The following is a 16,451-nucleotide window of genomic DNA, read 5'->3' as shown; positions in this document are numbered from 1 at the left end:
CTTATAACTTCCACTTGTCTATCAAACTCTGAAAAGTATTTTTTTCCCTCCTGTCCCAAAACCCTGACTGGCATCAGACTGCATCTTTCAAAAACCTTCGCCTGACTGCTCAGTCAGCTCTTTTAAGGCAACCCACCCCACCTGTAGTGTCAGTTCTCTTAAGTTGATACCATGAAAGAATTCAAGAAGGGAACAGAAAAAAATTATCTGAAACAAAACAGATCCTTCACGCTCCATTTACAATCACACCCACTCATTTACTCTTTCCAGATATAGCTCAAGAAGTTTATTATACTACAGAAATCACCAAAAGAGAGCACAGAACAGCAAAACATTGGTCACTCCTCTGTCAGTCAACCCTTGTCTGTGTGCTCCCATGTGTTTTCTACTGGCAAGAGTTACTGAAACATTAAGAAAAGGCATTCTATTTCAGACATACAAAAATCAGTGAGATAGGACACAGTTTGGTGCCTTTATGAGAGCTGAATTACTCTAGAGTCATCTACAGAATGAAAGCCATTCTTGGGACAAATAAAAAACATTCTGGAATACATCAGTAACAGCTTCATAAACACTACATATGGACTGTAATAAAAGCATTGGGACTCAAAAACTCTAGGTTTTCATCCACAAACTCAGTTTTCTAGCTTATTCTGTCCCTCTAAAGCTAATAAAATTAACAACTTCTGGAAGTAATTTTTAAATTCTTAAATGATAAGGCAGCAAATTCTTACATAGAAGAAGACTTCTGCAAAACCTGTAAACCATTCAGAGAGACTCTAGATGCATATGAGAAATAAAAAGCTATCAATGACTTCTTGATAAAGCTTTGCCTAGCACACTACTATAAAGAGAGAAGTGTAATTTTCGTCTAACCATACCTTCACATATATTTTCTGAGATCAAGTTATGGTCGAATTGCCATGTAACTGTATTTTCAATTTTCTTCATACATTTTTACAACACTCACACTTCAGCAGTATCTACCATTATCACTCCCAGCAGTCAAGATTGTTAGCATAAGGTGTTATTTGCCAAGAACGTGTTACTTGAAAGGAAGACCTCTTCTGTCTGCACAGCAGATTTGTAGGTGGAGCAAAGAAGCCTTGCTGAAAGTGGAGGGAACGAACATAATCACGTACCCATCATCCATAAATATCCACATAAGAATGAAACAGAAAACGTGCGAGGCATCCTTCTCTGATAGGATTCAGCTACACTCATAACACATTTTTTTTCACAGGTGAAGAAAAAATGACAGCATATGTGAGAGTGGTGAAACACTGAAACAGGTTGCCCAGAGAAGCTGTGGCTGCCCCCTCCCTGGCAGCGTTCAAGGCCAGGCTGGATGGGGCTTTGAGCAACCTGGTCTAGTGGAAAGTGACCCTGCCCATGGCAGGGGGGTTGGAACTAGAAGATCTTTAAGGTCCCTTCCAACCCAAACCATGCTATGTAAGTTCAACTAATTTGTTGTAGGATTGCTCATAAAATTCCCACAATGGCTGGAAGCCTAAGGGTAGACAGACCTACCCAGAACTCATGATAACACACAGAAGACACATCTAAGTGTTTCTAGCCCTGTTTAACAGCTGAAGGAGGAAGATACAAATCAATACAACAGTTAAAGGCTACCCTCAGGAAGATCAGAGATAAAGAGCTCTGCAAGGAGAAACGACAAGAGTTATACCATAAATAGCATGTCTGGATATACCTAACCATGTCTTAACTTCACAATGCCTTAAAAGCTACTGAATGTTCTTACGCAAAGCAGTCTAACATAAAGAGAATACCCAGAGCACAACTGTTAATAACTCACTGCCAAAACAAAGGTATACAGAGAGAGGCTCCACATGACATGTTCCTAGTTTGGTCCTGTTCAATATCTCAGTTGCTTTCCCAGAGACTGGAACAAGAGAGAAGCTTCTTTCATTCACAAATGACATGAAGCTGGGAAGGGCAGTCAGAATGCCACATGTTGAAAATCAAAATTGCCACGGCCAACAGATAAAAAGGTTCTGAACAAAATTAGGATGAAAATTGACAAAGGACGACTGCACAAAAACAGAGAGGAAGGCTGCTTATTAGACTGCAACCTATTGGAAAGGATCTGATGGTCAACACAGATCAACAAATTCAACATGATTCAGCACATTGTCAATAAAAAGGTAGATGCCATACAGGTGTAATCACCTTCTCAGCAATGTTCAGCCTAACTCAGAACACAGTTTTGGTACAGCAGGCTTTAGGGATCAGCCACCCCCAAAGAGCTATCGCTCCAAATGGGTTAATTAACATTGCGGCTGGCATCACTCAGCAGCCAGTAATGAACCACAAACATTTATCCTACACAAATGTTTGTTTCCTTTGCATTGTTAACATTTAGAGTAATACTGAATGTAAGGTATAGTGATAGATATGCCAGTGATTTACTGGAAGAAAGAAGGAGTTCTGTTGCTCACTGAAGCACGGTGGTGTTCACAGGACATAATGCCTAGTTTTAGGGGAAAAAAAATACTTCTATATCTGAGGAAGAAAAATAAGCATTATGTTAATTATGAAGAATTGCAAAACTGTGCTCTGAATAAAGGAATAAAATGAGTTTTGGAGTGAGATCGTAAATATCTCCTGACATCCCAGAAGTCTTGAAAAGAAAGATCATGCATAAAAGCTACTACACTCCCCCAAAGAGAAATATTCAAGTGCATCCCAAGGAATCTGAATCTAAGCGTTGCTTCAAAAAGGGGGTGCTTCAATGTGTATTATTAGACAATCCCAGTTAGATTCTCTCTAGCAGAGGTAGCTTAATACAGGACAATTTCAGAAAGCCCAAGACTTTGAACGTTACCATAGAACTATGTATTTATATCAGAGTAAGTAGATATATGCTTGTTGAAGTAGACTAAGTACAGATTTCCTTTCATTACTTCATCCATATTTTACAAATGCATGATTACGTTATTATATTTAGATATTACCAAAAAATGCTTATATTTCTCATTTACCTTAATCTGGCTTAACCTATGGCCAAGCTACCCAGCACAGACTCTGCAGTGTCCACAGGTAAGAAAGGTACTTCCCCTCCCATGGCACAGATCAGATTCTGGCACTGCTGGAAACAGACAGGACCCAAGTGTACACAGTGACTCGCAACAGCTGAAGAGGCTCCCTGACACGCCACAGGATATTAGTGCACACTTACCCCTTGCAGCTGTTTGGATCTAGGTCACAAGCAGACCTCCTGCTGACTGCTTCCTACACAGGATGTATCTCTGCTTACTCCTCACTGACGGGGGGGGGCGGGCGGACCATGGACTCTGAAACCTTTGCATTATTTCAAGGGCAGGTGTGTACGCAGAAACAAGCAAGGTAAGTATTATAACTATTATCAGAATGTGGGCATTTAAAACATTTGGAACTTGCACTATTCAAGAAATCAGAAACTTTGTTCAGAATTCTTGAAATAATACTTGAGATCTAAATGCAAACACATGGCACTAAGTAAGTTGTACTGGTTTTGGTATTTTTGCTTCTGCTGTGTTTACATTCTTGTTCAACATAGAAAGACTTCAGTCTTACTGCACAGATCCAGGCAGTACTTCAAGCCAACTGGTAAATGAGTTAGCGGAAACAGATTGAAGCGCTAACGTCCTTTTTACTGTTTTTTACTAGAAATATAAAAATGGGAAAACTATACTAAATAAATAGTTACTTTGGTTTCCGAATCTTAAAAAGAACCTTCTATTCTTTCTCTTCTATTTTTGCATTTGTCCAGGGACTAGATAGTGAAGATGTCAATTACTGTCAGAGGAGAATTAAACCATCAGCTGTGCCTTCTGCTCACTGCAAAATCCCAAAGATAAATACAAAGTAATCTCCAGAAACAAGTGATTTGTAACAAGTCTATCCACGGAAATGGAGAGAACTGAATATAATCTCACCATAAAATTCTGCCACTGAGAACTCCATTCAACAAAAGCATTTGTGAATGGTAGGTAAGGGATTAAGTAGATATGACTTTATCTCAATAATATGTCAAAGTAACTAAATGTGTGTTAAGGTAACTAAATCTTCTCAGTGACAAATAATTGAAACTTGAAAAGCAAAACTGTAAGTTACACTTCTGTAAAACTTAAGAGCGGTAAGTGAAGTATCTTTCATGTTAGAGCAGGTAGTGGTTCTTGCAATATCTCCCATTCTAAGAATAAGCAGTTTAAATGATAATTCTTTAAGATGTATTTTGCATCACTAAATAATATTTAGATCACAGAGGTTTTCCAGTGCCAACTTCTGAAGCTACTATATTAATAAACGTAATTTTTTTCCCTTACATGAATAATATTAATAATGTAGCATCACCTTTATTCTAAACATTAGAATTTTGCATTCTCTTCCTATGTCAGAGTTTATTTCAGCTATTCAGTATTGGATCTGTTTGAAAAATAAATGGCAACATTCAGCATAAACATTATGATGAATCACACATTCTTGTAAGGTGTCTATTTCTCCTATGAAAATGTTTAAATTCATATGCACATGTTTGCTTGTCTGTGTGAGACACCACTTTTGTTGTATTTTTATGAGGTCTTCGGTGATAAATAAGTTGTGTACTGACTGAGTCTGGAGGGAATGTCTTCTAAATGTTAAATACATCCATACTTCTTTAAATCTCTCATCTAGTTTCCAGGAGTTTAAAGGTAAAATGACAAAACCAAACCACTATTTAAGTGTGACCCATACAAAGCCAATGCTTTCTCTTCTATCACTGCAGAAACAAAAGCAGAAAATTATGCTAAAATCATACTGTATCACCTGCAAACACTGGAGCCACTGCTGAATCAATACTCTCTTATCATTGCTCTCCAACAGATAATGGTTTTAACATGTTAGGCAGTGCATATTTTTCATAATGTGGACTTCAAAGCCTGCTGAAATCAAATGTTTCCTTTTTGAGGGCTCCAGTAGACTTGGACACATTCAAGAAAAACATTTGTATGGCATTATACTCAACCACCTTCCTTGCTTCTTCTCTTTCCCCTTCTCTCATGGCTCCATTTCTTTTTGAAATAATGCCACCACTGGGCTGAACGCCAGTTGACGTTAAACACAGAGAGGCTAATTAGATAACTCAATGAACTTCTAAATTGTATCTAGAAAGGACTTTGCTTCTGAGAACATGCTATATGCTGAGAGTATGCTATACTGATACAGCATTATTCATATTACTCTGCTAGGCTACATGCACAAGTATCTTTTTAACATGGACACTGTTAGATGTCTGTATATACAGAGATGATCATTACACTAATTTATTGTGACCACCAGACAACACCTGTAGTACTGAAGATAACTTCGCTTAAACAGACAGCTGTCCTGTGAACAGCTCTTTCTCTTGCAAAACCAAGCATAATTTTAAAACAAAAAAGGTCAAGACTGAAGCTGGAACAGGCAGGTATAATTTGCTAAACTAGTAACTGCTCACCTCTACCCTCTTGGTTTCAGCTGTACCAATAAGGTCCAAATTCTTTACTGTGGGAGTGCAGAGAGGGTTACTCCCATAAATAACTTGACAGATCAGATCAAATTTTCACACACAAAACAGAAATTGAAGGCAAAGAGGGAGATCTGGCTAAACTTATGCATCATTCAGGAGTCAGCCCATTCTACTTAGTCCCCCTCAATTTTTCCTCCTCCCTGCATTACATCCCCTGGAGCTACAGCTGCAGAACAGCATGTTCTGAGACCATACAGATGGAACTCACTGACACTCCGTGGGATTCATGGCACCACCATCGTTCCAGCTTTTGCCAACAGAGCTGGAAAAATGACCAAGCTCTAAAAATGCAGTGAGTTAACATAGGGGAAAAAAATGCATAAATGAAAAAAATTAACAACCAGATTCTCTCTGGCTGTAACAGAAACCAAATACTATTCCTCTGGCACTTTCCTTAAATAAAAAAAAAAAAAAAAAAAAAAAAAAGAAAATTAAAAAATTAAAAATGGTATGGAATTACAAAGACCTATATCCCTAAGATTAATGGACTGTCCAAAGAACCTCAAAGAAAGATTGCTGCCCTGAAATGCAAAACAAATCAAAGATCAGAACCTGAGGTCAGAAAAAGCTGTACTTACTCCTTATTCCTGCTTTTAATGCATGGCTGGTAAAGGACTTTGACAGCATTCCAGGTCCCCACTGGTCCAGGGCTAGGCATGAAAATATCTCCAAACAGTGTAAAAACACTGTAGGAGGAGGAACTTCCCAAAGACTCCACCAGCAATGTGTCAGAATTTAAAAGCCATATCTATAAATGAAGAAATAATTTATTTTACTGTAGATTACATCAATTTCAATTTGTTCCTTTGCTCTGATCCTAAATCAGCTGATACTAAAGCCACATTCCGTACAAAGTTTCTAACAAAATGTTAACAGACATAAATTGACATTTTATTATTCAGCACAGTCTGCAAAGCCTCTAGTGGAGAAAAATGGGTTAATACAATAAACTGATGTGTGATTTATCAGTCACTCTTAAGCTCATTATTTCTATGAAGCTGCTTCTGTGGCTGCAGCACATTCCCTTTGATAGTAACAAAAGAAACAGTCCAAAAATCACCTGTTTCAGTACCAAATGGATTAATTTCTCTGATTTCATAGTTTTTTAGGGATTAGTCAAGCCTATGGTGTTGAACAACTGAGGGCTAAAGACAGAACTGAAAAAAATGCTCACCAGAAGTGCCAAAAATCAAGGATTTTTTTAGAAAAAGAATGATAGTTATGACTGGATGGAGCTAAGACAAGCAAGGAAAAAGACAACAATTAATGTGATCTAAAAGGAAGACTGGGATTTCCAAATTGCTGTAGCAGACCCTTACCTGGAAAATAAGTTTTATCAATTTGATAATGGGACTGGCATTCTTCAGCACTACTTGCTCACAGCAATTCACGGGATACTTATCAGGGACAGCTTTGAGAAATATGAACTTTTCGCATCCCATTATGGATCTCATTTACTCTTTGTGTGATTGTGCACCAGTGTTACAACTTGGATTCAGGGCTTTCATGCTAAACACTGTACAAAAACACTCGGGCTTTTCCTTTATTCACAGCCTGCAGTAGTGAAGTGATCCAAGTTACCAATGGAAATCAATTTCTACAAGTCCACAGCCTGTATTAAAGGTTTATATATGAAATATTTATCATAGAAAACAGGATTTATGCACTGCTGCTCACTAGAGAGTAATCTTCTGCCTCTCATGACCTAATCAGCTTCAAGTAAAACAAGTTACATGATGTTATGTAGCAGACATACGATATTCCCTGTGGAGGGAGAAAGCCCCCGTTAACAGGACACATAGTACCTGTCATAATCGAATGTGACAGTCACAATTTATCAGAGCCCAAGGCTCAGAACGTTACAGTGGAAGTTTCCTAAAGGAGGAATGAGGTATATTGATAAAGATGTCTTGGGAGGGGATGGGAGGAGGAGAATCACTTTAGCATATGCACATAAATGATGACAAGCAACTGCACTTGGCTTAGCAAGTGGCTGTTCATCAGTTTTGCTCTGGTAACTCACTACACACATTCATAGACTAAACTGCAAAATATACCTCATTAGCTAGGACCATTACACACGGTGGTTTAAGCCAAGTGTTGAAAGAGGTGTTGGAGAAAATGGGAAAAGAGAGAAGCATCCTATACATACAGGCCATTGCCAACATGCTTAGCTTTAACTAAACAGAGTTCCTTCCTTTCGAAATTACTAACACTTCCCTGTGAAGGAGCCTCCTGGGATAATTTTCAGAAGGGGAATATCCTTCAAACTAGTCTAGGGAACAATGCAGCAATAGCTGTCTGCTCCTTTCAGAATCCTTCTGCTTTAGAGAAAGCGACCATTAATTTGCAACATGGTCCTTCTGAAAAGTACTTCCTTCTACGACAAGTGTTGATATGTAGCGTCTGATAATAACACTCTGCCACTTGTTCAGAGTATGACTTTGTCTCAACAGCAACGTAACAGATCTGTATTAATAATTTAGCACACAAAACAGAGAAAGCAGATGAATCTTTGCAGGTGGAAGGACACTTTGCCATGAGAAAATCAACTTCTGAACTACACTTGCTTCTTCAGGCAATAATTTCCTTCTTTTACCTATGCATGAATTATTTTTTGATCTTACTTTTGTTCTGAATGAGCAATCACTCACCAAGACTCGGTGTTGTTGACTCAAAGCAGTTTATACATGTTATTTCTGGCTAACACAGTTTCAAATTTTGATCTGTGGTTTCAACTATGTTATCACAGTGTACAATCTTCCTTCCTCTCTACCACTTTGTACAACAGAGCCTGCACAACAGAATTCCTTTCATATTAACTCCAGTAAGAAAAGAACCTTAGAATTCATTCATAGTGCAGATTTATAGTGTCATAGAATCACAGAATAATTTGGGCTGGAAGGGACCTTCAAAGACCATCCAGTCCAACCCCCTAGAGTGAGCAGGGACATCTTTACCTGGATCAGGCTGCTCAGAGCCCCGTCCAACCTGACCTGGAATGTTTCCAGGGATGGGGCTTCTACCACCTCTCTGGGCAGCCTGTTCCAGGGTTTCACCACTCTCATCATAAAAAATGTCTTCCTTATATCTACTCTAAATCCACCCTCTTTTAGTCTAAAACAATCACTCATTGTCCTATCGCAACAGGCCCTGCTAAAAAGATTGCCCCCATCTTTCTTATAAGCCCCCTTTAAGTACTGGAAGGCCGCAATAAGGTCTCCCTGGAGCCTTCTCTTCTCCAGGCTGAACAACCCCAACTCTCAGCCTGTCCTCACAGGACTGATGACCTTTTCTCAAATGACAGCATCAGAAGGAAGTGTTTGGTGGGGTTTTTGTTTGTTTTTTGCTTTATTTTGGTTTTTAAATCACCTTGTCGATAGGCTTCAAAGATGTTCTTAGGAGAAAAGCTGCAACAAATCTCAGTTATACTTTGCAGGAACTGATCCAAACAGGTGAAATACCACAACTGATGTTCTGTGATCAGTTTCCTGAAATCTCAGCCTATGTCACCAGCATCAAATTGTGGACAATTAGGCACCAATTCAAATTCAACATGGCTAAAAAACCCTGTTGTTCTTCCTTGTTAGTTCTTTCTCAGTTATTGCAGACATTACCGTTACTTTCATCATTACACAGGTCAGTAGTGCAAACATCTTTTATTCCAGCTTCTTTGTCCCCACATTCAGACTGTTCAGATAAAGATGTGGTTTCCTCATACTTCACAAAGAATAAAGCTGTCTAAGAGCTGGGTAGCTAAGTCTCAATAAGGTTTCAAGTCATTATCTCACATCTTGATCACTGCGAAGACACCCTTTCCAACCTTGACAAATGTAAACTTGTTCTGCTCATGCCCTCCAAGAAATGGTCAAAGAATCAGTACCTGATTGACAGGTCTCTCCTATTCTGTTACATATTTATTTTCTTGGGATATCTTCCCACTCCCTCTCCACTCGCCCGAAATACAAGCTGCCTTTCTTTCAAAGCACATTACAGCCCAACCCCACTCCAAAAACCATCTTTCATTCAGTACTGAAAGACTGGAGTTAGTATTCAAACACTCCAAACTCTACCACACACCTTTTGCTTTTCACAGATGTATCTTTTTGGGTTTTATCAGGTTGATCCCATCCATGGGATGAATTCCCTGTATCTATCCACAAAACTGCTTACTTATGTGTTTCAAACCTATATTTTTATAGTTCAGAAAAAAAAGACACCCATTAAGATCCTGCTGCGCTGGCCATTTTGCTTGAGTTCTCCTATCTCACCATCCATTTGCTGTTCTCATCTTATTCTTAGCTTGTAAGCCATGAGAATTCAAGGTAGGAAACTCTTCAACAGTGCAGCAAAACCAGGAGGCAAGTGATCCATCTTACAGAGAATGTGAAGGGGGCAGAGGTGTAGTTAGGATAAATAAGGAAATCTGTATACACTGACTTTTTTTTTTTTTCCTGACACAAAGAGACTTTTATTTATTGTCATCCTTAAAAAATAAAAACAACCACAACCCAAAAAAAACCAAACCAAACCAAACCAAAAGTACTATAATGCTTTCAGGAACTTGCTTATCACAAACAGCAGAAACTCATATTATATCATCTGCAAATAACGTAAGCGGTAATATTAAGTGATACATGCAGAGGAAATAAGGAAAATGAGTATACATAATATTTGCATTTAACATTAAAAGACTTGTGAGAGACCTTAACTATCACGTACACAGCCTAAGCTGTGTGCATGCACGTACGTACGCATAAACACTGTGAATGAGAATCTTTGGCTCGTTGTCAAAACACACAAGTGGGACAGCTGGTCCATGATGCACCAGTGATGAGACCACTTGTCTAACTTGGCTGTGTACTCTCAGCCTCAAGCACCTTTAGCTGTTTGCAATCACAAATGTAAACAGTGCTTACATCACACTCATGTCCACAAGGTCTCCGAGTCCTAAGACTTAACCCGTGACTCCAGAAGACCTGTTGGTGTGTATACAGTACCTAGAACCTCACCCTCGACATAGGTAAGGGCTTTCCGATGTTAAACACAAAAACCCCCTAATAACTCACAAAAACGAGGGCGTGCCAATCAGAAGTCAGCCCCTATGCTAATTCAGTCTGATCCTCTAATCAATACATTGGCAAGAACGCAACTCAGAGCTAAGAGCAATGGCAATCTGCTAAATAAGGCAATTTTTCTATTAGAAAATAACCAGTTCATTCTATATAAGCTACTAGACTTAAGCATCAGGCTATTAGGTAACTTGGAAACACATAAGCTACATGGAAAAAATCATAACAATTTTTAATGACTCCTCAATTAGATTATACATAACAACAATTATGTGTTTGCTCATGAGACGTTATTTTATCATCACAGAAATATTTCTCAGTGGTTGCATAAATGTTATCTTGGCACTAAAATTTATTTAAAAGCAAGAGATATACACTTACCTCAGCATCTAGATATTCAGAAATTATCGAACTTGAACAACATACAGATAAAGAGTTTGTTTATTTAATTAGATTGCCTACCTCAACAAAGGGCATCTATAAGTTTATCCAGGGCAGGAATCTACAATCATGTATTTCTTTATCTTTGTGTCTATGAATTACTTGTACAAACTGCAAAATGACAAATTCTGTGCCTATATTTAGTTCATGAATAGAAGAAAACATCCCTGGTTATACCAATTGTATAGTATTAAGATAATTCCAGATCCGAATTCCCATCCGTCTTAAAGGTTTGAGGAATTTAGCTGTCACTATTTAAATATCAAGCTTAACCAAGTTTAACAGCATTAGAACATTAAGTATAATAGGCAATTTTATTTTTGTTTGCACTTCACTTTGCAATGCAATGTACTGACTAAGTTAGCAGTCTCTGATGACTTAAGACAGTATTTGTGAAAGATGTTATACAATTTGATGAACTTCCGGTGATTAAAGATAAGAAGCACTGGAGCAAGAAGATGAGATATATATTATAAAGTCAAAACTTAGGCTTTCCATATTTCCTGAATACAAAACACAGTGTTATTTCTGTGCTACTTGTCATGCATCTATAGTACTTTCATTACTATATTAATAGAGAAAATTTCTATGTGTACATCTGCTTAGATTAAAAATTGGAGGGAAATGTCTTACTTGAACAGAACTCTTCTAAACTACTTCAAGAATTTGAATTTGTTAATTTTCTTTATACATACAATCATAAACAGCATAAATAATACATTTTAGGAGCTGAGATTCATAAGTTAAACTTTTTCAGCAGGATAAAGATTTAAAAAAAAAACAAAAAAAAACCACAAAAAAACAACTTACCAGAATATAGATTTTTCCATCATCCCCTTTTACAGTGAATCTAAATGTGCTTTTAGCAGAGGACAATTCCATAAGACACTGAGCAATGATGCTCTGTACGAACTGAGACCTGTTTAAGAATTAACCACGAATTATATGTTTTCATAACAACCACATGGGCAAAGTCATTCATATCGATGCAGTACAAGTATATGAGTACCTCCACACTGCCAATTCCACTATATCCTACAACCGCTTTTTACTGAGAGATGCGGCTTTATCTTTCTTTCCCTCAAAATTAGAGGGCTTTCTATTTTCTGCAACAGGAATTTTTTTATAGATCAGCAGTCTCAATCACTTCACATCCTTTATTTTGACCAACACCAAATGTCAAATGCTGAATAAAAGCTTCTCCTTACTCTGTTTTACACATATGAACACAAAGTTCAGAATGATGCATATATTTCAAATATAAAAAGGAAATAGCTGTGACTAACACATAGTACATGATACAAGAGAGCTAGACCAAGTTCTGGTTCAACTTAGTCTTAGCTTCAAACCGAATTACCTGAAAATTCAAAAAATCTCACTTCCAATTAAACGTTCCAGGCTTTACTTAATTTAACTTTACATAATGTAACCTTCAATTTCCATAATTAGTCATCAGACATCATGCAAATTTAAATAGTTCAAAATAAGTAAGTATTGTATTTTGGCTTATCACCTGAATAATGAGACACTATACAAAGACACTATGCTTGTGACAAACGATACAAAATCTCTCTCCTGCGTCACACACAAACACACACAAAGACAAGCAAACAAAACTGTACAAGTGAATTCAGACTACAACACCTTTACAATGCTTAATTCTCTGATGATTACATAAAAATTGACAGCATTTTGTTATTATATGTAATTATTCAAGAAACTAAAATGCTAGTGCATTTTTAGCCTCCTTTCTAAAACATAAACCTGAGCAAATTATCTGGGTTCTTTTATTATTTTTATTTGTTACCTTGGTGTTGGGCTGAAACTTCCCTCAGATGGTTGAATAATCACCTCGGTGACATAATATTTAATGGTATCTAAAATGACAAAAACATTTTTCAAGTACAACAAAACAACCTACTTGTTAAGAGTAGACTGTAAGTCACCATATCACTATACTAATTAAACTTTTGTTCAGCACTCAATTAAGAGGTGCAGCAGACAGTCAAATTCTGCTTTGGCTTGTGGCAGGAGAAGCAACTAATAACAGAAAACATACATTGCCAGAAGACAACTGCTCTGAGCTAATTACATGATCAGCAATTTGTCATTCATATTGATCCTTGTTTAAAGCTGGGAACAATCATCTTGAAACAAAGCAAGAACTCAAGCCAAACCTGAAAGATGAATTGAAAGAACTTTCCTAAAGCACTGAGATCAGCATAGCTTACATAAGTATTTTAGTACCCTCTGCTGCTCAGTAATGCTGCAGTGAATCACAAGAGACAGTTTTAATAACACCACACACAGGGGAATAATTTTCTTCTTTGCTCAAAGAGCAGAATAGAACTTTCCAAAAATCTCACTAACTCAACACTAAAACTGCATACATTCCAAGTTTCAGTGTAACTGTTTCCGAAAAGCTCCACTAAGGCAGCCTTTAACACTAAATGGAAGTGTTTTGAGTACAGAATTTAATCCCCATCAATAAAGTCAGATCAAAGATGATCATACTGAAGCTCTAGGTTTACGCGACAAACACAGCCTAACCAGAGGGCCAGCAGAACAGGTTATGCATATAGAGTAACATACTCATTCCACTAAGCCTTAGCATGTGAACAGCAGCAAAGATTCATCAGTTCCATAAATTTTAATGATGGAAGGGATTGTCTCATCTGATCTCTGTCCACATACACCATTAAAACTGGATGAAAGCAAGATTCTGTGATTTCAGGAGACTCTTAACCTTTAAAGATTCCAAAGGCTTGGTAATGCCATCCCTTCTCCGGGTAAGTACTACACTTTTTAAATTATCCTCACTGTTAGGAAATCATATTTTACCTCTAAGTTTAATTTTAGTCTGCTCCACGCTGTGCCTAGTCCTGGGAGACAGGAGGAAAATAAGCCAGTTCAGTCATTCTAGCTCCCCAGCTGTTACCCTCAGTAAGGAACTGGTGCTACTGCTGTGAGGGCATTGGGAATTAAGGAGATGTTTCCTTGCAGAGAGACAGAAGGTGGGATTTCCCCAGAAAAAATTGTATAAGTATATGGGGACAGAGTTGGGGGAAGGAATAGTCGACAGAGGAGTTTCAAGCCAAATCTGGCCTCCACAACTATGCCACTCTAATCCAGCTTTATCTTCAAGGCACTGTCATCTGCTGATGAGGAAGCACTAATGCATGACAGTCAAGTCCGCTCTCTAGTCTCTTTTCACAGAGATGGTTCTGTCTTGACTTAAACCATACACCTCTGGTTAGTTTTTTTGTCTGTTATTTGAACTTTATGTAAACTTCCTACAGCACTGAAGAAACATGGCCAAAACAAAGGACATGCTATCTAAATTCAGCCATGTACAGAATCCAGACCAAATCGCTGCACATCTATACAGTATTTATAGCACATGTATACAGTATCTATAGCCACTGATCACATCAATTAACGGTTGCTACAACCATCTGAAGGCTTAGATTAAGGCATCCATTATTCACGATGTCCTGTGAAGCTCTTTTCCAACCACTGCTTTCCCTAAGTCACAATTTGCTTTGTGGGCTTTCAAACATCTTACCTTAAATTTGGTTTTATTAAAGCCTGTACTGTACAGATCCCTGTACAGGACAATGGGAACCTTCTGTCTTGTGTCTCCTCATGACTTACTTCTTAAACAGGCTTTGCATCTTCTGAGAAGTTTTTATATTCTCCAGATCTCTGAACTGAGACAGGCTCACACTGACTATTGCAGTGGAGTAGAGGGAGAATGAAAGAATGAACCCTGCTAGTAACAGTCTTATCATTGCTTCTCTCCTGTTAATAACTGCATTTTAAAAACCACCAGAGACTCATCTTTACACTGCTTCAGGTAAACCCTGCTGATTCAATATAACGACAGCTTTTAAACCAATAATCTCATCATCTCATCATCGCATGATGATGAGAGATAACCTATTTCTTTGACAAGGATTCCTTTCCATGAAACCAGGCTGGCTGTTACCTATCATATCTTTAGCTTCTAGTTCTGTATTGATCAAGTTCTGAATCAACTTTTCCATTACTCTGTAGGACTGATGGCAAAATAAACAACCTGTAATTTCTCCTTTTTTACTGAGATTCCTAGTAAACTGGAATCATCCACTGAGTCTTCCAAAGCTTTGGAATTAGCCAAATACACCACAGAAACATGGATGAGGAAAATCCCTGTCGTAAGACACTTTCAAGGTGTAAGAGTGGAAACAACAACCTCATCTGAACAGTGAGGTGGACTGAGAACTGGCTGAAGGACAGAGCTCAGAGAGTTGTGACCAGCGGTGCTGAGTCCAGCTGCAGGCCTGTAACTAGTGGTGTTCCCCAGGGGTCAGTACTGGCTCCAGTCTTATTCAATATATTCATCAATGACCTGGATGAAGGGACAGAGCGCACCCTCAGCAAGTTTGCTGAAGATACAAAACTGGGAGGGGTGGCTGACACGCCAGAAGGCTGTGCTGCCACTCAGCAAGACCCGGACAGGCTGGAGAGCTGGGCAGAGAGGAACCTGATGAGGTTAAATAAGGGCAAGTGTAGGGTGCTGCATTTGGGGAGGAACAATCCCACGCACCAGAACAGGCTGGGGGTCGACCTGCTGGAGAGCAGCTCTGCTGAGAAGGACCTGAGAGTTCTGGTAGACAACAAGTTGACCATGAGCCAGCAATGTGCCCTTGTGGCCAAGAAGGCCAATGGTGTCCTGGGGTGCATTAAGAAGAGTGTGGCCAGCAGGTCGAGGGAGGTTATCCTCCCCCTCTACTCTGCCCTGGTGAGGCCACATCTGGAGTAGTGTGCCCAGTTCTGGGCTCCCCAGTTCAAGAGAGAGACAGGAAACCACTGGAGACAGTCCAGCGGAGGGCCACAAAGATGATTAGGAGTCTGGAGCACCTCTCTTATGAGGAAATGCTGAGAGACCTGCAGCTCTTTAGCCTGGAGAAGACTGAGAGGGGACCTTATCAACACTTACAAATATCTAAAGGGTGGGTGTCAAGAGGATGGGGCCAGGCTCTTCTCAGTGGTGCCCAGTGACAGGACAAGGGGCAACGGGCACAAACTGGAGCACAGAAGTTCCGCCTCAACATGAGCAAAAACTTCTTGACTTGAGGGTGACAGAGCACTGGAACAGGCTGCCCAGGGAGGTTGTAGAGTCTCCTTCCCTGAAGATATTCAAAACCCACCTGGATGCAGTCCTGTGCAACCTGCTCTGGGTGAACCTGCTTTAGCAGGAGGGTTGGACTAGATGATCTCCAGACATCTCTTCCAACGCCTACCATTCTGTGATTCTGTGATCTGTCCCAGAAGGGAATGAGACAAACACACAGGAATCAGCCCTGCACCTTACTGATGAACTACTTTCCTCCAGTTTTTAATCC

General features: G+C 38.9%; 1 protein-coding gene across 1 annotated transcript in view; it reads right to left on the bottom strand.

The window, feature by feature from the left end:
- Positions 1 to 16,451, bottom strand: part of UBE3D (ubiquitin protein ligase E3D) — a 59,842-nt gene that overhangs the window by 29,475 nt on the left and 13,916 nt on the right. The window contains exons 6-8 of the mRNA XM_086460464.1: positions 12,872 to 12,941; positions 11,875 to 11,983; positions 6,130 to 6,299 (exon numbers count right to left, since the gene is read on the bottom strand). Coding sequence (XP_086316590.1) covers positions 6,130 to 6,299; positions 11,875 to 11,983; positions 12,872 to 12,941 — 349 coding nt within the window. The remainder of the gene's footprint in view (positions 1 to 6,129; positions 6,300 to 11,874; positions 11,984 to 12,871; positions 12,942 to 16,451) is intronic.

The sequence above is a fragment of the Leptosomus discolor genome, chromosome 2 (genome assembly GCF_034619465.1).
Source record: "Leptosomus discolor isolate bLepDis1 chromosome 2, bLepDis1.hap2, whole genome shotgun sequence".
NCBI lineage: Eukaryota > Metazoa > Chordata > Aves > Leptosomiformes > Leptosomidae > Leptosomus > Leptosomus discolor.
This window is presented reverse-complemented; position numbering and strand designations above follow the sequence as displayed.